Source organism: Littorina saxatilis, linkage group LG16, assembly GCF_037325665.1.
Source record: "Littorina saxatilis isolate snail1 linkage group LG16, US_GU_Lsax_2.0, whole genome shotgun sequence".
NCBI lineage: Eukaryota > Metazoa > Mollusca > Gastropoda > Littorinimorpha > Littorinidae > Littorina > Littorina saxatilis.
Window position 1 is genome coordinate 50,679,558 of NC_090260.1, and position 22,283 is coordinate 50,701,840.

At 40.3% G+C, this 22,283-nt stretch overlaps 2 protein-coding genes across 2 annotated transcripts in view; one reads left to right on the forward strand and one right to left on the reverse strand.

Moving 5' to 3' along the window:
- LOC138951199 (uncharacterized) overlaps positions 1-22,283 on the reverse strand; it is a 155,182-nt gene that overhangs the window by 101,058 nt on the left and 31,841 nt on the right. The gene's annotated exons all lie outside the window — the stretch shown is intronic.
- LOC138951411 (uncharacterized) lies at positions 1,307-20,785 on the forward strand. The gene is made up of 6 exons (XM_070323019.1): positions 1,307-1,360; positions 4,803-4,903; positions 6,973-7,229; positions 12,372-12,582; positions 19,406-19,628; positions 20,557-20,785. Exons 2-6 carry the CDS (start codon positions 4,828-4,830, stop codon positions 20,783-20,785), a joined length of 996 nt encoding a protein of 331 aa, XP_070179120.1. The 5' UTR covers positions 1,307-1,360; positions 4,803-4,827.

Consider the following 22,283-nt stretch of genomic DNA (forward strand, 5'->3'; position numbering starts at 1 on the left):
CATGCCTGGTAGAACGTGCTTCGAAGATAATTTTAGTATACAGTCAACATCATAACAGCCTAGCTATGTGACACGTTCTTCTGTAAGATCCAGCTGTTACATATATATCGCTCAAAGCAGGCAGGGGAAAGGGCAGGAGGGGTGGGGGGGTGGGGGGTGGGGGGGTGGGGGGGGTTGGGTGTTTAAGCCTGGATGTTGAGTGGTACAACTTTAGTCCCTGAAAACAAAGATTGTTTGCATCAAACAACTCTTCCAAACAAATCAAACAGTAATCTGCTCTCATCCAGTTATATTCTCTTCAACTTTCAAATCGAAACTGAGAATCCATGGAGTGTCTGAGGAAATCGAAATTTCACTGTCCAGGTAAATTTAGTTATGCGGCCAGTGTCCCGAGTAAAAATTTCAGTTTTAAGCCAGTGTTTCTGGAGCCAAGAAACCGAACAATGAGAAATCGTCTTCCCCGAATCGTCGAACTGCAGTTCGGTGAGAACTGTATCTATACCACAATCCTTTAGGTGATCTGACCTAACCTTGACCCCTGACCTGGTCTACATACCACACATGACACAAACCAGTCACCTGTTTTTACCCTCCCCCCCCAAAAAAAAAAAAAAAAAATTTCTGTGGATACACACTTTACCTGCATACGTGCCGACGAAATGTTGATCCTTGCTTCAATACTTTGCAGCTGTTGCTTGGATAATAACCAGGTAAAATTAGTATTTCGGTGTTCAGTCAAATGTTAAAGTTTCTATCACACACACACCCACACACACACACACACACACACACACACACACACACACACACACACACACACATACATTCGCACAGACACAAGTTAGCATCGCATAGGCTACACTTACGTGAGCCAAAAATGAGAAAGAGAGAGTCGTCAGTTAGTAGTGGTTTTGACACGTAGCGACAATGACACGTAGCGCTAAAAGATGTAGTGCTGTCGACACGTAGTGATACTAAACAAATGATAGCGACTCATAGACATATTATGTGTAGCACTAATCAACGTAGCAATAGCTCCACGAAGGACAAATGACACGTAGCACAAATGACACGTAGCGCCAGCGATACGCACCCGATGAGTGTACTCGGCAGGGCAGCAGATTTTGTGTAAAAACATTTAGACATGTGGAGGTTGGGGAGGACGGGGGGGGGGGGTAGTGAGAGGAAGATGTGATTTGCTTCTGGCAACGACTGAGTGAGCATTTAGCACAATCCATGTGACAAGCACCTGGCGCCAACCGCTAAAGGAGATTTACCTGTATAAATATCCCGACCCAGAGCGGAGCAAATCATCCATCTTCTTCGAGCACAGCCTTCTTGTTGGTAAGTTGTCCGTCCAGTACGTACTTTGTTATCTCAATCAGTCGAAAGGTGTTCGCGGGCTTAACCACGTCCAATTCCGTTAGGACTAAAATTGATGAGATGTGTGCATTTGGTTGCGTGTGATCTGTTTATGAAATGAAATAGTGTTGAAAACTGACCGTCTGATTGCAGTCTTGTTGAAGAAACAGTGAAAATAAATTTGAAAGAGGAACTACTCTTGTTGCTAGGCAAAGTATGCGAGTTACTTGCGTTGGGAAAGTGCTTGTGTTGAACGTTTGTGCATGATCTAGATTCAGAAAACATGGATTTTATATGGAGATTAATGTGTTGAAGCCTGTAGTTGTTAATTTAAATGCGATATGTTTGTTTTGTTTGCTCCAGAGATGTATATTTCGTACATTAGAGCGTTCGGAACTTTTCAATCGCAAAAGTAGATCCCACAAAGTCTAGCTCCTAAACCTGTGTGCTATCGAGGATTCAGGCCTGTTGTTTTGTTCAGGCAAGTAATTTTGGTTGCTGAGTAAGTTACCGAAAAATAACTAGCCCTACAAGTTTACAGAGAGAAAAAAGCAGCAGAGGGGGGGGGGGGGGGGGGGGGGAATAAAACCGAATATCGGCGTGAACAAACGAACACGCTTGTGTTAGAGTGTAGTGAACGTCTTACTTCCAGGTGCACGGAGCCACCATGGCTTTTCGGCATTTGACAAAAATACCATAGTTTATTGACTTTCTTGCAAGGGGTCGAAAACTGCAACTTGTATACGAATTAACTTGTATCATTGTCGACAGGTGACCGCGTAACACTCGCTCAGTATGACGTCAGATCCCGCACGTGAATTTCGCCAAAAACCTACATGTAGAGGTCACATTCCGAGTCAAGTCAAGTCAAGTCAAGTATTTTATTGTTTTGGGCCCAGAGGGCTTTGAAACAAAGATATAACTTTAACAAAAAAAGGTAACAAATCAGACAATTAATATATCATTTACAAATTGAGCAGACAAATACAACAATACTATACAACCAAAATAAATTGGCAATATACACTTCCATACTTACAAACAAAAAGAACAGAAAAATAGGTTTAACAAAATCAGGTAAGAAATCAGACAGATACTATGTATACATTAAGCGGACAACGATAATATACAGCCGAAATAAATTGGCAATACCATTATGCCATGCATCTTTTGTAAAAACACAAAACAAAACAAAAGCATGTATTACATACATATACATACCAATAAAGAAACTAGATGTAACGCTAACATACTAAAATCATAACATGGGCTACACATCTTGCTAGCTTCATTAGTTTTATTTTAGATTTACAATTCATTAACTGTTCATATTTTAAACAATGTGGGTGAGATCGGTAATAAGTACTAATTAATTTTCTTCTTTCAGACACAATACTTTCGTCGGTACAAATGAACAAATAGTGAAACTCATCACCTAATTCATTTTTATCGCACATATCACACAATCTTTCATTTCTAGGAGCATTAAAAAATCTGTGCTGATGTATTGGCAACTTATGATTGCTTGTTCTAAATTTTGCTAATTTAACTTGGAATTTCCTAGGCAACCAAAGCAAATACCTTTCCAGACAAAAATCCTTTTCATATATTCTGTAATTAAAACACAAGCTGTTGGCATTCACGTCAGTGTTCCATTCCTGCAGGAATTGATCTCTTAGCCTTTGTTTTACAACGTTTTTAAAGCCTGAGACGGCAAGACTCTGAGTTGTCCATAAATATGATAGACCCAACTTAATTAGCATAGTATTGACATGCGACAACCTGGGCAATTTAACGTTTTGTACATGGTACAACTTCAAATGTAGTTTTAACATTAAACAAGACATCTTATTCGCACCATCGTTCATTTCTTTCATCAGTTTATACCAATAAACCAGTAACTGACATTGTACCTCAATTCTAATTGAATAACGACCAAGCTCTCCGTAAACCATACAAGTGGGTGTAGTTTTATATACATCAAGAAGCATTTTTAAAAATCGCAATTGAAACCGTGATAATATGTCTAATGAATCATACCCCCACACTTCACAACCATACAGCAAAATTGGATGTACACACTTCTCAAAAAGATCAAATTGCACATCAATTGGTAAATTTAGTGTTCTACATTTTCGAATTAACGAGAACATTGAGAACGGTTACCAATCAAACATTGACGTTTCATGGCATTATGAAATTTGTTATTGTAATTAAATAGTACACCTAAGTACACATAGTCCCAAACTACTTGGACATGTACTCCATTCAAGACAAAATTTGGGATATTCCGTATTTTCCCCCGCGAAAAAACAACTATTTTTGTCTTTTCAATATTTATGCTTGGTCCCCAGTTTTTACAATAACGATCTTGTCCATCCAGGGCTTTTTGCATTTCTCCAGGTGTTTCGGCGAGTATAGCAGTATCATCAGCATATATTAACAGGAACAAATACATGCAGTCATTTATGCGTTCAACGTCTATTTCTTGGGCTCTTTTCATGGGCAACTCTAGGCTGACATCATATTCAATAAGAAACTGCTTCAGGTCGTTTAAAAATAGTGAGAAAAGAATCGGTGATAAATTTTCGCTCTGAAGAAGCCCGATGTTTGAGGTGAACGCCTCGGAGAAAACACTATTCACCTTCACGCACAATTTTGCCTTATCATACATGTCCTTAATTACATTCAATACCTTACCATTAATATTCCGTCACAGTGGTTATCAAAAACAATTGCCTCAGTTCGCGGTCATGAACAAGCTCGCTGCAGCTCGCAATTTTCTGGACCTTGAACTGTTACCATTAATTTTAACATCCACTGAGACGAGGCGTGAAACTCATTCATTCACCCTGTCTTCAGTCAGTCAAAGACACAATGGTTTTGTGTCACTGCTTGATCTAATTCCAATCACTCTCCCAGCCCACCTGCCCATGTGAGTGATTGTAATGTCCACTTGCGTAGTTCGGTAACATTCATTCGATTCTGCTAAGATTTCACAGCAGTTGTTTGATTTGGAATAACATCAATAACGCAGTTGAGCCGTTGTTCTGTTGTGGCGGTAAAAGCAGATAGAGATACTGTTGTGGCGGTAAAGGCAGATAGAGATACTGTTGTGGCGGTAAAAGCAGATAGAGATACTGTTGTGGCGGTAAAAGCAGATAGAGATACTGTTGTGGCGGTAAAAGCAGATAGAGATACTGTTGTGCTCCTTCAATGTGTTGGTATTGCTGAGGAAAGTTTTTTCCGTTCGTATTACCTTGCAGACGAACTGTTTCGGTATGTTAATGTTGTCTACTCCATAGATGTATACTTCTTACATCTGAGCGTTCGGAACATATAAGTCGCTATAAACCCATGAGCTATCGCGGAGTCGGACTGGTTGCTGCGTAGTTTTATTCAATTGTTTGTATTGCTGATGAACTAAAATATAATTTCAGATGTGATTTGCTGCAGACAGTGAAGATGGAGTTGTCATCAGCCTGGTTGCTAGCTGTGTTGGCGTGTGTCAGTGTCGTCAAATTTGAATTCACACTGGCAGGTACTCGTTACGTGATTAGGTTCTCTTAATACACATTTAATCATTGTAATGTGTGTATGTGTGTGTGTGTGTGTGTGTGTGTGTGTGTGTGTATGTGTGTGTGTGTGTGTGTGTGTGTGTGTGTGTGTGTGTGTGTGTGTGTGTGTGTGTGTGTGTGTGTGTGAATAAAAGTAATGTTTGTGTTGTTGTCAAATTATAAACGTTCAACAACTGACCTTTCTTGTGGGTTTGTTCCTGAATTTTGGCAGTCAGTTTGTTTTTCACATTAAGTCAAGTTTGACCAGGTGCCGGGGACTCGTGACCAGGGGGGTGAGAATAGAACGTGTCCGTGTGGAAGACACACTGCATGTACAGTCATGTTACGTTGACGTTGTAGGCAGTGTCCTTCCCGTCTAAACAGTTCAGCACACGTGTGAGATCTTGCCAGGCAGACTTCTTCCCGTCTAAACAGTTCGGCACACCGTGTAAGATCTTGCCAGGCAGTGTTATTCCCGTCTAAGCAGTTCGGCAAACCGTGTCAGATCTTGTCAGGCGTTAACATGGACTGGGATAATCGCTCCACTTGGTCACATACCAAAAGTGAACAGCCTGGGTGCTTTGTGCAGAATGCAGAAGGGAACCAATGAAGTAAATGTCTCATATTCAGTAACTATACATCCATCCCGCATTACATGTTGGATCTGTTACTGTAGGTTCAAAACGGTTGAGCAGATCGCGAGCAACATCTGCCTGTTGCTTATTCTGTTCTACTGTCAGCTTATGCGTCATCCATTTTGCAGCGAGAGCTTTTCAAGCTGGAGTTCATTTTGTAGAATTATCTTATCTGTTCCTTGTGCAAGTTAGAAGTGTGCACTTTAACTAGTATCGTATGTATATATGTTCTTATATTTCTTACATTTGATACAGCTTCTACATTATTCGCGTTTGAAGCACTCTTTATTGTAAGTCCTGTTGTTGTCAGATCATAGACTATGGAGTAGCTTTAATTTCTTCTCATCTGTAAAGCAATTTCCATTGTTCCATTGCTCATCTACAGTCTTTCGAAGACGGAACATTTTTCATGGTGCTTGTAAAAAACAAACATTTTCAAGTACGTCCAAAAGTAACGTATTTTGAAACCTCGTAATGTTATGACGTAACAATCTAACGACGTCGTCTCTTCAAGCATACATGTTTGGTCTTTTAAATTGTATGTTACTGTTTGTGATTATTGACCCGAGACATGCATGAAAGCAGTTTCATCATTTTGTTTGGATTATACATCGTAGGAGAATTTGGACCTGTCTAGAAAAGAAATCGTATTATTACCATGTCAGTACACCATATGGCTTGTTGACTAACCAGGACTGATTCTGGGTAACCCGTTAAATGTTATAATGTCCTCTCAGGGACCCGTCTTGTTCTTCACGTCTTTGACAAGACAAAGTAAAACATAGAATTAACAAAATCAGCGTGATTTATTCCAAGAATTACACTTGAAATTTGTCAGATAGTACACTCTTTATCTAAAAGATACCGAAAAGCCAGTTTTGTCAGTGAGTGCTTTTCAGAACGGCAAGGCATCACCCATCCTTTGAGTGTGCAATGCCGATCCGCTCACTTAAAAATGTCATTGTCTAAGTTCTGAAGAATCAAGTGAAATTTCGTCAACTCAATTTTTCTTTCTGTCTGGCGTTGATTCTAAATCTGTCTCTCTGTTGGAAATGACAAATCGAAGCAACTGAAATGCATATTGTGAAATGTTTGTGTGAACGCATTTCATCTTTTATAGTATTCATCACGTCGGGTGGGTGATTGATTGACCCAGGTCACAAGAATAATTGACTGACGGGCAGAAGCAGATGGGAGCGATCCAGTTCCCATTGCGGTTGTTCCCTCTAATTCGCAGGGTCTGTTCGACATTTCTTTACAGAAGTTAATGCTGACAATCCATTTTCTCGACATGTCTGTTATCATTTGCTAGCAGTTAGCATTTTTTTTAGATAACTTAAATAAGAAGTGGACGACCACTATAATTGCAACGCTTCTTGAAATGTCTCTGTATTTTCCATTTCGATAATTTCTTTGAGACGAGAAAGCATGCTCCATTGCGCGTTACGGAACGATTACAATGTTCAACGGAGAAACGACTGAGCTGAAACTTCCCTGTCAGTATCGACTCTCGGACTTCACGTGCGGGGACTACCGGGTCAAGGTGACCCCGGGCAGTGCTGTGGACAAGGATTACAGTCACCGTTTCTCCCCGGACACGGTGTGGGTCAACGTCGTATACGCTAAGACCGGCGCTTTCTTGAAGATACGCACCTCAGTGAAACGACTAGACAAGGTTAGGAGAGACCATCGACGCACTTCAGATTTTGTTTGTTTGTTTGTTTGTTTGCTTAACGCCCAGCCGACCACGAAGGGCCATATCAGGGCGGTGCTGCTTTGACATATAACGTGCGCCACACACAAGACAGAAGTCGCAGCACAGGCTTCATGTCTCACCCAGTCACATTATTCTGACACCGGACCAACCAGTCCACTAACCCCATAATGCCAGACGTCAGGAGAAGCAGCCACTAGATTGCCAATGTTAAAGTCTTAGGTATGACCCGGCCGGGGTTTGAACCCACGACCTCCCGATCACGGGGCGGACGCCTTACCACTAGGCCAACCGTGCCGGTCACACACTTCAGATAACTGCACGTTTTCCAAACCTCTCCTTTCTCTCACATTCAGATGCTCATTAAGTAGTTGTGCACTAATATAGCTGTCTGCTGAGTGGAAATGTATACTCACGGAATAAAATAACTTAACATGTTTTAAAATTTAATATCTCAAAATCGGAAAAAGTTGCAGGAGAGCGGGGTGGTACGATCATAGAACCATCAATTCCTGAGAAGAGGAAAAAAAACCGGAATGTTCTCGGTTGCTTAGTTTTTTTCACAATTGGTCCTCAAAGACGCATGGTGTCATTTTGGAGTTTACTAGACTGACGCCTGAGCTTGCCGACGCTGCCGACAGCCAGTGCACGCTGTGTGTGCTGTAAACAGGTAGGCCTGCACTCTTTGACTCTCGGGGCACGTCTACCCGTACTTGAAACCTGCAAAAGGTCTGCTGCTGATCCACGAATATTGCATGAAAGTACTGCCTTTGGTTTGTCCGTTTGTTTGTGAGTGAGAACAACTCACTAAAATTAATGTTTCTTTCTCTTTGCCCAAAACTGTCCACTCTGTCTTTCTCTTTCACCATGCCACGAACGTGTGTGAACGATAGACTCGTCGCAATAGGGATGTTGAGAGGAGGGATGACTTATACTGATGTTGCTAGGAGATTCGGAGTGACCAGGCAATCAGTTGCCTTGTGGCGAAGAAGGTACCAGCAAAACAACGGTAACGTTCGAGACCTGCCTCGCCAAGGACGGCCCCGTGTCACCAATCCTCAGCAAGACCACTTCATTAGGGTGCAGCATCTGCGTAATCGATTCCACCCGGCTACTGTGAAATGAAATTTGTTTTGTTAATAAACGTATTTAAGCTAACCTTCACTGCTCCTGTGTAATTTAATTGCGACTGCGATCAACCAGTGCACGCACAGCGCTGTCAAACACACAGTGCTAAGTTTGTAAACTCCAAAATGACACCATGCGTCTTTGAGCTCAAATTGCAAAAAATGGAACAAGCCAGACTATTCCGGTTTTTTGCCCATAATGAGCAATTGAACAAGCTTTACGTTGGTACAAAAATCACTCCTGTAACTTTTTCCGATTTTGAGATATTAAATTTTAAACAATGTTAAGTTATTTTATTCCGTGAGTATATATAATTGTAGTTGGTTATTTATTAGAAAAATATGAAAATGAATACACTAAATAGTTGGTTAGTGAGGGCAAATATAAGTCAAAATCATCATGTACAACAATATAACAAAAATGCATAGACATGTGGCTGGTAACCAACAAGAACGCAACACAATGTAACTAGTTATTGTAGGTCAATAATTATAACTGTTGAGTGTTATGATGCAGAAATTACAGAAATTAAGCTGGTTGTGGAGTAGTAATACTTTAAACAACACCTGTTTGATCAGCAATATTGTAGAACACATTAAACCGATGATTGAGTAAGAAATACATTACAAATGTAGCTTTATACATGTATACACATGATTCCTTCTTGGTCTGCACTTGCAGGAGTTAACACTTGAGTTCTACAAGTATGAGCGACTTTTGAAATTGGCAAAATGCTTCTGATATCGTTTATCTAATTTCCCCCTGTTCTGCCGTGTGCTGACAAAACCGAGTAAGTCCATTTTTTTCAAAAATGATATTTTTTGTTCATCAAAGCTTAGAAATTAAGGCGCACCTTATGTGTAAATTGTGACTTTGTGAAATAAATAGATAAGGAGATATACAAAAGTAAGTCCACACCTTTAAAAACTGTTTAAAGTACATTTGCCATGTGCTGACAAAACCGAGTAAGTCCATTTTTTTCCAAAAATGATATCTTTTTGTTCATCAAAACTAAGAAATCAAGAAGCAGCCTGTGTGTAAATTTTGACTTTGTAAAATAACTAGATAAGGAGATATAGAAAAGTAAGTCCACAACTTCAAACATTTCTCAAAAAACATTACATGTCAATTTGCTGGTAAAACCAAGTAAGTCCATCCACCAATCACAAGAACCTTTATGACGCTATAACCAATCAGAATGCAATGTTTTTGCCAGTATGACGTCAAAGTCAATACGAATATTCTTGCGGCATTTTACTTGTTAGTAGGGGTGCTAGATTTGGTGCAAGCATGGCTGCTAAAGAAGAAGTGTTGTCAAGATAAATGACAAAACAGTGAAAATATTGTTAACATTACGAATTTGCACAAGATGGAGAGAGAGAGAGAGAGAGAGAGAGAGAGAGAGAGAGAGAGAGAGAGAGAGAGAGAGAGAGAGAGAGAGAGAGAGAGAGAGAGAGAGAGAGAGAGAGAGAGAATACACAGGGAGAGAGAGACTAAACAGGGAGAGAGAGACTAAACAGGGAGAGAGTGAGAGAGGGGAAAGAAATCAGGGTCGAGGGGGGGGGGGGGATGGAGGGAGAGAGAGAAACAAAGGGAAAGAGGAATTAGGGAGGGAGGAAGAGAGTAAGAGGGAGAGAGATAGCGAGAGAGGTAGGGAGGGATAGAAAGAGAGATGGAGGGAGGAAAAGAGAGATATAGGGAGGGATAGAGGGAGGGAGAGAGAGAGAGAGAGAGACAAGGATCGTCAGGATAATTATATATAGATAGAGAAGAAAAATGTTTAAAATAAAACGTCATAAGGTGACGTCATTATGTCTCGCCTTATCGAAAGAGGTCATTTGTGTGTTCTAAACTTTAAATGACGTCATTTGTCAGTTCTAAACTTAAAATGACGTATTTTCTGTATGGGTCGTCTGACAAGAATTTTAAAACTATCATTATAGGAAAATTGGGAACCCCTTGGACTTACTTGGTTTTGTCAAAACATTCATGCACACTTAAAAAGTTGGTTTTTTAGGTTGTGGACTTACTTGTTCATATCTGCTTATCTAAGCACTCTAAAAAGTAGAAATTAGCACACAAGATGCGCATTGATTTCTTCTTTTTGATGAACAAAAAATATCATTTTGAAAAAAAAAATGACTTACCAAAGCGGAAGGTCGTGGGTTCGAATCCCGGCCGCACCTGACGGGTAATTAAGGTGAAGATTTTTCCGATATCCCAGGTCAACTTACGTGCAGGCCTGCTGGTGCCTTATCACCCTTCGTGTGTACACGCAAGCACAAGACCAAGTGCGCACGGAAAAGATCGTGCAGTCCAAAGCAGAGTTCGGTGGGTTATAGAAACACGAAAATACCCAGCATGCTTTCACCGAAAACGGCGTATGGCTGCCTAAATGGTTTTGTAAAAACGGTCATCCACGTACAAATCCACTCGTGCAAAAGCACACGTGTACGTGGGAGTTTCAGCCCACGAACGCAAAAGAAGAAGAAGAAGCAGAACTAAAACGCCTTCACAAAAATTGCGTCCTCGCTGTTAAAACCCGTCAATCGGGACAGTGAATATTTCCGTACCATGTCCACACGGCACCTGAATTGCTTAATATCAATTCAAACGTAACACATCTATGAATAGATTCAGGAAACATTGACACCTGCAATAAAATCACTTTCGTGCCTGTGCTAGCATTTTAATGTCCAGAAATATTTCTTAATAACAATTTCAAGAAACGATTTTTAAGACATCAAGCCCGGGTAAATAGTGTTTGATTTGAATTTCAAATAATGTGATTTAAGGCTGTAACTATAGTAGTAACCGTACCACCCAAATTAAACTTACAACAACAAAACATTACCGGAACAAAAAAAAATGCAGTGTAGCTTAAAAAATTGTACGTGAATAATATGTATTTTAGCAAATCACCGCAATCTGATATGCTCATCATTCTCCAAGGCACTCAAACTAACACTCACGTACACAGTCATACACAAGAACCAGCTTTTATTCTTGACTGGACATAGTCCTTAGATCAAGACTGGTTTTAATCAGAACAAACACACAAACGCACACATTGTTACAGGTTCGCTTCGAAAGTATCTGTGAGAATCGTACCGAAATGAGCCAGAGCGTTGTTTAGAGATCAAATAAGCAAAGGGAAGTAAGCGCTCTAATGTGCACACGACATGTGTAATAGAGTAAGCGAGAGTTATTCGGAACGTTTCTCCTGGCACCTGAGAGAATAACGCATTGAAATGAACAAGCGACTTTCATCCTCAAAAAAAGCATTACTTTTTCTTCCAAATGTTTTGACAAAACCAAGTAAGTCCACTTGCTTAGATCTGTCACATTTTTTAGATCTGATATAATGGAAAAAAGTGACAAAACCAAGTAAGTCCACAAAATGCCCAACAAAACAAAAACCATCCATCAGATCATTATCAAACTCGGGTTGTAAACGTACATTAATGCTATTTATCTTATTATCTCTGTAGGTTGATCAAGATAATCGTCACTTTTGAGAAATGTAATAAAACAGAAAAAGTCGTTTATCTCAGAACTAGCTTCAGTGGACTTACTCGGTTTTGTCAGCACACGGCAGTGTTCTTCTTTTACTTCTTACCTGATTGACTTTGTTCTGTTATTGCCTGTGATGTTTTTGTTGTTGCTGCTGCTGCTGCTGCGGTTGTTGTTGTTGTTGTTGTTGTTGTTGTTGTTGTTGTTGTTGGTATTGTTGTTATTGTTGTTGCTGTTTTGTTCATGACACAAAATGTATAGTGATTAACTTGTACTTGCATGATTACAGAAAATCCGCGTCCCTCCTTTGAAGGAAAGGTTATACATGTACTATGAAATGTTCGACACACTTTGTGCAAGCTTCGCGAGACGCACACGCACGTCAGCGTGACTTCTCATCGGCAACATAATGAACACTCAATACTTAATGAATATCTCACTCATTCTCTATCTGCAATCCAGCTCAGCAAGGGAAAAATCTCCAACCCCTGGCAAGTAATGGAGGGCTCTGTAAGTGTTGTTGACTTTGCAAACTACGACCAGTCCAAGGCAGCCGCTGTATTGAGTAAGGACGGGGTCTTCAGCGTGGAGTTTAGCAGTGCGGAACGCAGCGTGGTCGTCACGTGCTCGGACGATGAGTTTATCTCCAAAGGACTGCCAGAGGCACTGTGTGGTACGAAAACCAACTTGTTGGCATTTAACTACCGGTTGCGAGTTTACTTTTAACGGGCATGTTCACATAAGCATTAAAGTACCCTTACCCTTGAGCCAAAACAAACGTTTACCAGCAGTATTTTCTCTTGCTGAGTAAACATGATCAGAGCATTCGCTTCCTCCCTTTTTTAAGATCACACCAATACACATTTGAGAAAGAAAACAAACAGGCAAAGAAAGGTGTACTTATGTTGTTAAAAGATTCTTAACAGAAAGCTTACATTTTGTCTATGTCCCTATTTCTTTCGGTCACTCTCTCTCTCTCACTCTCTCTCTCTCCCTCTCTCTCTCTCTCTCTCTCTCTCTCTCTCTCTCTCTCTCTCTCTCTCTCTCTCTCTCTCTCTCTCTCTCTCTCTCTCTCTCTCTCTCTCTCTCTCTCTCTCTCTCTCTCTCTCTCTCTCTCTCTCTCTCTCTCTCTCTCTGTTTTGTCCGTTGCTGAATCACTGGTAGACTCTCACTCTCTCCAGTTACAGAACCACATTCCTGTTGTAAACGCTTGCAGATGTTCTCTGATGAAAAATCAAGAAATACGGATGTGTTTGTTATTCCGGTAATGGCCGTCCATGAAGTTGGTCAGTACATAGCACGGTTAGAAAATAAAAAATAATATTCCGGACTTGATGACATAAGTAATAAACTATTAAAATTGTCTACTCCTCATACAGTAGAGTCGCTGACCTATGTTTATAATTTATGTATTCAACACCATTTTTCCCAAAAGAATTTAAAAAAGCGAAAGTCATACCTCTGCCAAAGAAAAAAGGTTCTCAAGACTTAAATGATTTTAGACCTATATCTTTGTTATCTGTATTATCCAAGCCTCTTAAAAGGCATGTTCAGAAACATCTGGTTACTTATTTGGATGACCACAACCTTTTGCATCAACTTCAGTCTGGTTTTCGCTCTCAACATTCATGTAATACTGCCCTTGCCAGATCAACTGATTCATGGTACTCATCCATTAATAGGTTAGACATTTCTGGTGATGTTTTCTTGGACATAAGAAAAGAAATTAAGATGTTATTTGAAAAATTCTAGCACTGTCGCTTTTTACATTTAGTCAAGTTTTGACTAAATGTTTTAACATAGAGGGGGAATCGAGACGAGGGTCGTGGTGTGTGTGTGTGTGTGTGTGTGTGTGTGTGTGTGTGTCAGTGTGTGTCTTTGTGTGTGTGTGTGTGTGTGTGTGTGTGTGTGTGTGTGTGTGTGTGTGTGTAGAGCGATTCAGAGTAAACTACTGGACTGATCTTTATGAAATTTTACATGAGAGTTCCTGGGTATAATATCCCCAGACGGTTTTTTTCATTTTTTCGATAAATGTATTTTATGACGTCATATCCGGCTTTGTGTAAAAGTTGAGGCCGCATTGTCACACCCTCAGTTTTCAATAGAATTGATTGACATTTTGGCTAAACAATGTTCGACGAAGGCCGGACTCTGGTATTGCATTTCAGCTTGGATGCTTAAACATTATTTGATGACTTTGGTCATTAAAAATCTGAAAATTGTAATAAAAACTATTTTTTTATAAAACGATCCAAATTTACGTTCATCTTATATTTCATCATTGTCTGATTCCAAAAATATATAAATATGTTATATTCGGATTAAAAACAAGCTCTGAAAATTAAACATATACAAATTATGATTAAAATAAAATTTCCGAAATCGATTTAAAAACAATTTCATCTTATTCGTTATCGGTTCCTGATTCCAAAAACATATAGATATGATATGTTTGGATTAAAAACACGCTCAGAGAGTTAAAACGAAGAGAGGTACAGAAAAGCGTACTATACAGCACAGCGCAACCACTACCGCGCTAAACAGGCTCGTCAATTTTACTGCCTTTTGCACAAGCGGCGGACTACGGTCATTGTGAAACAATGCAGTGCGTTCAGTTTTATTTTGTGAGTTCCACAGCTGGACTAAATGTAGTAATTTCGCCTTACGCGACTTGTTACATTTAGTCAAGTCTTGACTAAATGTTTTAACGTAGAGGGGGGAATCGAGACGAGGGTCGTGGTGTATGTGTGTGTGTGTGTGTGTGTGTGTGTGTCTGTGTGTGTCTGTGTGTGTGTGTGTGTGTATGTGTGTGTGTGTGTGTGTGTAGAGCGATTCAGAGAAAACTACTGGACCGATCTTCATGAAACTTGACATGAGAGATCCTGGGTATAGTATCTCCAGACGTTTTTTTCATTTTTTTTTTATAAATAGCTTTGATGACGTCATATTCGGCTTTTCGTGAAAGTTGAGGCGGCCCTGTCACGCTCTCATTTTTTAACCAAATTGGTTGAAATTTTGGTCAAGTAATCTTAGAAAAAGCCCGGACTTTGGTATTGCATTTCAGCTTGGAGGCTTAAAATTAATTAATGAGTTTGCTCATTAAAGTTGTCATTAAAATCAATTTTTCGCAAACAGATTTAAAATTGACTGCATCGTATTCTTCATCATATTTTGAATCTAAAAATATATACATATGTCATATTTACTCTTAAAATGTGATCACAATTAACGAAAATAGATTAATTAGTCTTACGATAAAAATTTAAGAAATCGATCAAAAAATTATATCATTTTATTATTTATCATTTCCTGATTCCACAAACATATAGATATGATAGGTTGTATTCAAAACAAGCTCCGAAAGTTAACAATAATACAGAAAAGCACGCTTTCCTGCTTAGCACAATACGCTACCGCGCTAGTTTTTCGGATGAGACGAAAAACCGAGGACCCTTCGTGTACACTACATTGGGGTGTGCACGTTAAAGATCCCACGATTGACAAAAGTGTCTTTCCTGGCAAAATTGTATAGGCATAGATAAGAATATCCACCAAAATACCCGTGTGACTTGGAATAATAGGCCGTGTCACGTTTCAATATATCACTTAAGGTGATTATGAAACGGTTAGTTACTACTAACTAACTAACCACACCACGATCCACTCTCGCAGTCATACAATTAAATAGAGACAACAAAAGTATAAGTTTCAGACGCCTGTTTATGTAAAAACTCGCCACCTCCCTCGAGACTTCACTCAAAATATGTTCTTTTACGTTCACAAAACGTAAAAAACCCGTGGTCACTGACAAAATGCCAGTTAGAATATAGAAAATTATAGTAACACGCTGATCCCGTGTAAAGATAAGAAAATACGACTGTTCTGCTACAAAAGTGCTAGTTCATGCAGGTGTCACACACCCCACGTCGTCACTACTCGAGTATAATCACAGATAGCAAAAATAACAACGGTGGTCAACGGGGTGCAAAGACATGGTGCACTTAGCTTTCTTTGGCCACTGGGTGGACGGCCTGTAATTAGTCTTTTTAGCCTCCACAACTGCTCCGTCGAATGAAGTGCTGGTTAGCGTGGTGACGAAGCAGGGAACTGTGGAGGCATCAGGCGCCGCACCCAGTCGCTGGTTAGCTGGTTAGCCGGTTCGCTGGTTGGCTGGTTAGCCGGTTCGCTGGTTAGCCGGTTTGCTGGTTAACACGTCTGCAGCTAGCAGTGTCCCGCAAAAGGCAGCCGAACAGAAGTTAGGAAAAGGCTGCAAACAGAAAGCATCGGTGCACTAAACATGTCAGCTACCCCTCACCCTCCACCTTTAAACATGTCATCTTTACATATCTCATCGAGCACGTGGGCCTGCACAAATGGACTTTTCACAACAACAAAACAGCCATTTTTTCGTCCTTCTCTCCCTATCTGCAAAAATCATATACAGATTAGTATTTTAGCGTCACAGAGAGCAAATTATGCGCTAACCTGGAAAGAACAACAGAGAGTATTTCATTCCACAAACACAGACTCGTCAACAGCGTTAAATAATGATTTTTTTTACCTCAAACAGCCTATGAATGTAGCACTCTCATGGAAGCAAAACCCGCTTCCTCCCTGGAATGGCCTCTGTTCGTCAACAGTGACAACAACATCCAAAAAACCCTTGCCGAATACTTATGCGAAGACCATCGCACGGCGAAGGAAAATTGACGACTCGTCCTCAGCGAACATGTGGCGGTGAGAAGGTGATATCTCGTTGAAGTTCCTCTAGAGTGCCCGAATATTCTATTCGGTGAAGACCCTCATACTCTAGAAACCGCTGTATCGATCCTTCTTCTTCTGCCGCTGAGTGTCAAGTGCCAAGTTACCGTGTCTCAGACAGACAACCTAGCCAAAAACACGTGACTAACCTTGTCACATATCAAGTTCAGCTATCCACAATTCTGCCTCGCAAAGCAGAATCACGCCCGAAAAATCCGTGCGGCACAAAACATCCGTGGTCGCGCTGTCAGCAAAACTCTGCCGTGTAGCCCCGACTCACGCACAGGCGCTTTCTGCCGCAATTGACCAAGAGAAGGCACCCCACTGAGTGACACTTTCTTGGTCTATGTCACAAGATCGTGACAGGCCGTGAAAAGTAGGATATGCGCCGAAATGGCTGCGATCTGCTGGCCGATGTCAATGCGTGATGTACTGTGTACACAAAATTCCATCTCACACGGCATAAATAAATCCCTGCGCCTTGAATATGTGTCGATATAAATTTCATAAAATAAAAATAAAAATAAATAAATCCCTGCGCTTAGAACTGTACCCACGGAATACGCGCGATATAAGCCTCATATTGATATTGATTGATATTCTGGCGTGTTAATTTCACTGCGTTTTGCACGTGGAAGGTGAGCGATTTCCTTCTCGCGGGGATTGACGAAGCTGTACTGTCTTGGTGAACAACTACAGTGCGTTCAGTTTCATTCCGTGAGTTCGACAGCTTGACTAAATGTAGTAATTTCGCCTTACGCGACTTGTTTTTACATTTAGTCAAGTTATGACTAAATGTTTTAACATCGAGGGGGGAATCGAGACGAAGGTCGTGGTGTATGTGCGTGTGTGTGTCTGTGTGTGTGTGTAGAGCGATACAGACTAAACTACTGGACCGATCTTTATGAAATTTGACATGAGAGTTCCTGGGTATGAAATCACCGAACGTTTTTTTTTCTCATTTTTTTGATAAATGTCTTTGATGACGTCATATCCGGCTTTTCGTGAAAGTTGAGGCGGCACTGTCACGCCCTCATTTTTCAACCAAATTGATTGAAATTTTGGTCAAGCAATCTTCGACGAAGCCCGGACTTCGGTATTGCATTTCAGCTTGGTGGCTTAAACATTAATTAATGACTGTGGTCATTAAACATTTGAAAATTGTAAAAACAAATACAAATTTATAAAACGATCCAAATTTACGTTCATTGTATTCTCCATTATTTTCTAATTCCAAAAACATATAAATATGTTATATTTGGATTAAAAACAAGCTCTGAAAATTAAATATATAAAAATTATTATCAAAATTAAATTGTCAAAATCAATTTAAAAACACTTTCATCTTATTCCTTGTCGGTTCCTGATTCCAAAAACATATATATATGATATGTTTGGATTAAAAACACGCTCAGTAAGTTAAAACAAAGAGAGGTACAGAAAAGCGTGCTATCCTTCTTAGCGCAACTACTACCCCGCTCTTCTTGTCAATTTCACTGCCTTTGCCATGAGCGGTGGACTGACGATGCTACGAGTATACGGTCTTGCTGAAAAATGGCAGTGCGTTGAGTTTCATTCTGTGAGTTCGACAGCTACTTGACTAAATGTTGTATTTTCGCCTTACGCGACTTGTTAATCTTATCTTAGAGAGAGGGTTCAATCTGTATACGTACACGATACGTACTCTTTTCTGGGCACTTTGAAATGTGGAGTGCCACAGGGGTCTGTTTTGGGACCTGTATTATTTTGCATGTATATAAATGATTTGTCCCTGTACCTGCAGTCTGAATCTGTCAAGTGTCATATGTTAGCAGGTGATACTACCTTACATGCAACAGGGGAAAGCCCTGCACAAATTCAAGACAAATTACAACAGAGCCTAAATGATGTTTCTGAGTGGTGTTCTGCAAATCGTATGCTTATTAATCCAGTGAAAACAAAGTTTATGATAATCAGCACTCGCCAAAAACATCAACTTTCAGAAATGACTCTGAGTCTGTCCCTAAATGAGCACTCCATTGAGCAAGTAGCTGAGCACCGTTTACTGTTGATAATAATCTCAAATGGCACTCACATTAATGGAATCCGCAAAACAATGGCTAAAACCCTGTTTCCTTTGTCAAAGTTACAAACATTATTATTCTAGACACAAGAAAACTATTTTACAATGCCCACATAAAACCTCATGCTTCCATAGTATGGGACGGGTGTAGTGAAGTTCACTTGAAGAAGCTGAACTCGCTCCAGCGTAGAGCTGCTAAACTAGTTCTGCCCAGTCCATCTCTTTCTACAAAGGAAACAATGAAAAGTATTGGGATGTTAGGCTTAAAGAAGCAGCTTTTGTATAATAAATATTCATTTATGTATAAAGTCGTCTATCAGGACTAGCTGTAAGAAAGGACCATATGGACCTAATGCTATCATCCCTCGGTAATAAAGTTTTCGAGTTCGAGTTCTCTCTCTCTCTCTCTCTCTCTCTCTCTCTCTCACGCTCGCTCTCCCTCTCTCTCTCTCTCTCTCTCTCTCTCTGTCTCTCTCGCTCTCTCTCTCTCTTTCTCTCTCTCTTTCTCTCTGTCTCTGTCTCTTTCTGTCTCTACATATATATCTCTCTTTCTCTCTCTCTCTCTTTTTCTCTCTCTATCTCTGTCTCTCTCTCTGTCTGTGTCTCTCTGCTTCTCCCTCTCTCTGACACTCTACGTTTCAAAAAGTGTCCTTTGTGCTGTCACGCCGTGCAGGGGCCGGGACAACGACTGATGCCATAAAAAGTGCGACCACGACCCTGTTTCCAGGACAAGAGGACATGACAGATGACGCCTTCGTCACTTATACTACGTCGTTCTCAACCAGGATAACGTCGTTCAAAGGCAAGTCACAACTTGTTGCTCAAACATGTCCATGTCTTTGCGAGGCTGAGTTCCCTGACCTTGTCTTAGCGTCAAACGACAATGTCGTTCAGAGGCAAGTCACAACGGTTTACTCAAAAATGTCCATGTCTTTGCGAGGCTGAGTTCTCCGACTTTGTCTCGTCGTCAAACGAGTCCTAATTTGCACTTTACATGCAGTCCGTTCAATAATTGCAGCTGACTCAACACAAGTGGTATTTGTTCTTGTCAGACAAATTCACTGCAAATTATTATACACGTGGAAGAAACCGGAACCATGCGTCTTTGTTATTGACAATATGCTTTTGGATATTGAGAAAAATGGCCGACTTCCGCAGCATTATGCTTTGATGATCGGAATAGACCATCCAATCACAGCCCCCGAATTCCCCCACGTGTTCATGACATTGGATTTCCCTTCTTTGAGCCATGTGACGTGAGAGGCCTACAAAACTTCATATTTGGGCATTTCAGGTTGACCGAAACTTCAAAGGAACTACAAAACACACGTCATGTGTTTGATTGCATGTGTGTGTGCTCGTTCAATCGTCAAAACAACAACAAAGTCAATACCCGAAAGGAATTCGATCGATTCATAAATGTTATTTGCATTTTTGACCAAAATATGACATTCTATACAGATCTCGAGTCAATGTTCACCTCGCGGTCTCGGAGAACAATGACTGTCTCGATCTGTGTAAAATGTCATATTTTGGTCAAAAACGCAAATAACCTATAATATAAGGGTACGTAATCAAATGAAAAACAGATTCGTGTTTTGAATTATCTCCTCTTGTCTCTGCCAGACGACAATCAGCCATTGAGGCAAATAAGGGTTTACTCAAACACATTTCTAATTACTGACAACTTTAAATGGAACAGTTAGAAAATAGAACAGTCACAATTGCAGCTGCAGTCATCCTTCTCCGTAGGAGAAACCAGTTTGTGTACATCTTTTGTGATATGAAATCGTTACGAGCGTTGCCTTGATGTCTGTGTTCCAGTCCAACCTGCAAGGGCCTGGCCAGCAAATTCAGAAGCTGTCAAGACAAAGAGAAAGCCGCGATGGAGTGTGAGACCATCTTTGGAGATCAAGCCGAGTGCCTAGCCGGGTCAGACACGTCACTGAGGGACTACTATGCTGACTGTCTGACGTCAGTGTGTGATGACGTCATCTCGGCCCTGGAACCCATGAATAACTACATCACAGAAAATTGCGGTAAGCTACAGTAACTGATAAACAACACAAGTCACTTTTTTCATGTTTTTAAATTTTTGAGAACATACAGTCAAACATTGCCAAGCGCAAGCCAATGATCAAACGTCAACGATACGTTTTAACAATTGGACTGCCAAGATGAAGCCCATCGAGCACTATGATTTGTAGAGTAGTTTAATGGTGCTTTTGGCACCGAGAAGTGTTTTGCTGTTGTTAAATTCACGTACTTAAAAACGGTCTCTGCGAAAATCACATTTGATCATTATGTTTGGATCATACCTCGTAGTTCTAAAAAAATCATGGAGGGTAATTATAGCGAGCGCAATTGTTTTTTTTTCTATAATGACGTTTGTCTTGGTGACTTTGGCATCATAAGCAGTGGAAAAAAACAGGTCCCTGCCAGACTTGCTTGACATGACCTCATTTACATAATATACACACGTGTGATTTGAACGAATATTATCTCACGAGTGTCTCTACGTATGTAGGATAATATCCTTTTCATATTCGCAATAACGAAGACGCATACCTAACCAGTTTTGCTTCTGAGACACTGGTCGACAGATGATGCAATTTGCATTTCCTACCGTACATGAAATACATTGCGTTTAAAATCCAGTTCTTCAACAGGCAACAAATCTTTCAAAATTCAAGTTGCTTCATTCTTGAAGACAGTCCTTCCAATGTTTAGCACATAATCAGCAAACTATTTCTTCCCTATGCAACGTCGATTGTATGCAATGTTGAAATGAAGTTACCTTTCTGAAACATGTAGTCGTTGACTTCCAGCTGAAATAATCCTTGTTGTCCTATCATCCACAAATTGACCACAGTCATCATACGCAAAATCGAGAAAACTCTATAGACACTTAGGATGAAATTTGGTGCACAAACAGTTTTCCTGATCACGAATCATTGTGTGAAACTTTCTTTACATCATATTAATACGTGTACGTATTTTTTCTAGCAATAGGCGTGTCACCTGTGTGACAGGGGAGGCTACTGCTCCTTTCACAGCAGACTCTGCACCCGAGTTGTTGGCCTTTAAGTCAATACCGGTGGATTGTGGAATTCTGTTTGTGATGGGGTCTGGTGGTTTCCGATTGTCTGTATGTTCATGGAAACCTTCGGGTTTGCGTAACATTTTCAATCCTGTTTGATTGCACTTCGCCTCCCGAGGTAATCGTAGTGTTACGGCACTCGGTTACATCTGGCGCTGCGAGCAGGGATGGGACTCGGCATGATATGTGGCCATTTCTGCGAAAAGGGACCTTGTTGACAAATTTATCGATTTTGAGTTTTGGATTTTATTTGACAGACTGTTATATTTAGAACGTGATGTGAGAATTTCAGACCTTCAAATTTATTTTTCACGGAGTTATGACCCTTTTTTGGAGATACCCCCAAAATGACTTAAAATGGCCAAACTTTTAAAAACAAACTTTTGCCGGGAAATAGTAAGTTCAATCATCTGCCGTTATCACTTGTATGGTTTTAGGTCAAAATAATGTT

What these genes read in the sequence shown, in the direction of transcription:
- LOC138951411 (XM_070323019.1), top strand. Translation starts at nt 4,828, where the DNA reads ATGGAGTTGTCATCAGCCTGGTTGCTAGCTGTGTTGGCGTGTGTCAGT. An exon ending in CAGTGAAACGACTAGACAAG is followed by an intron (nt 7,230 to 12,371) that starts GTTAGGAGAGAC and finishes TCTGCAATCCAG; the next exon opens with CTCAGCAAGGGAAAAATCTC. An exon ending in AACGACAATGTCGTTCAGAG is followed by an intron (nt 19,629 to 20,556) that starts GCAAGTCACAAC and finishes TCTGTGTTCCAG; the next exon opens with TCCAACCTGCAAGGGCCTGG.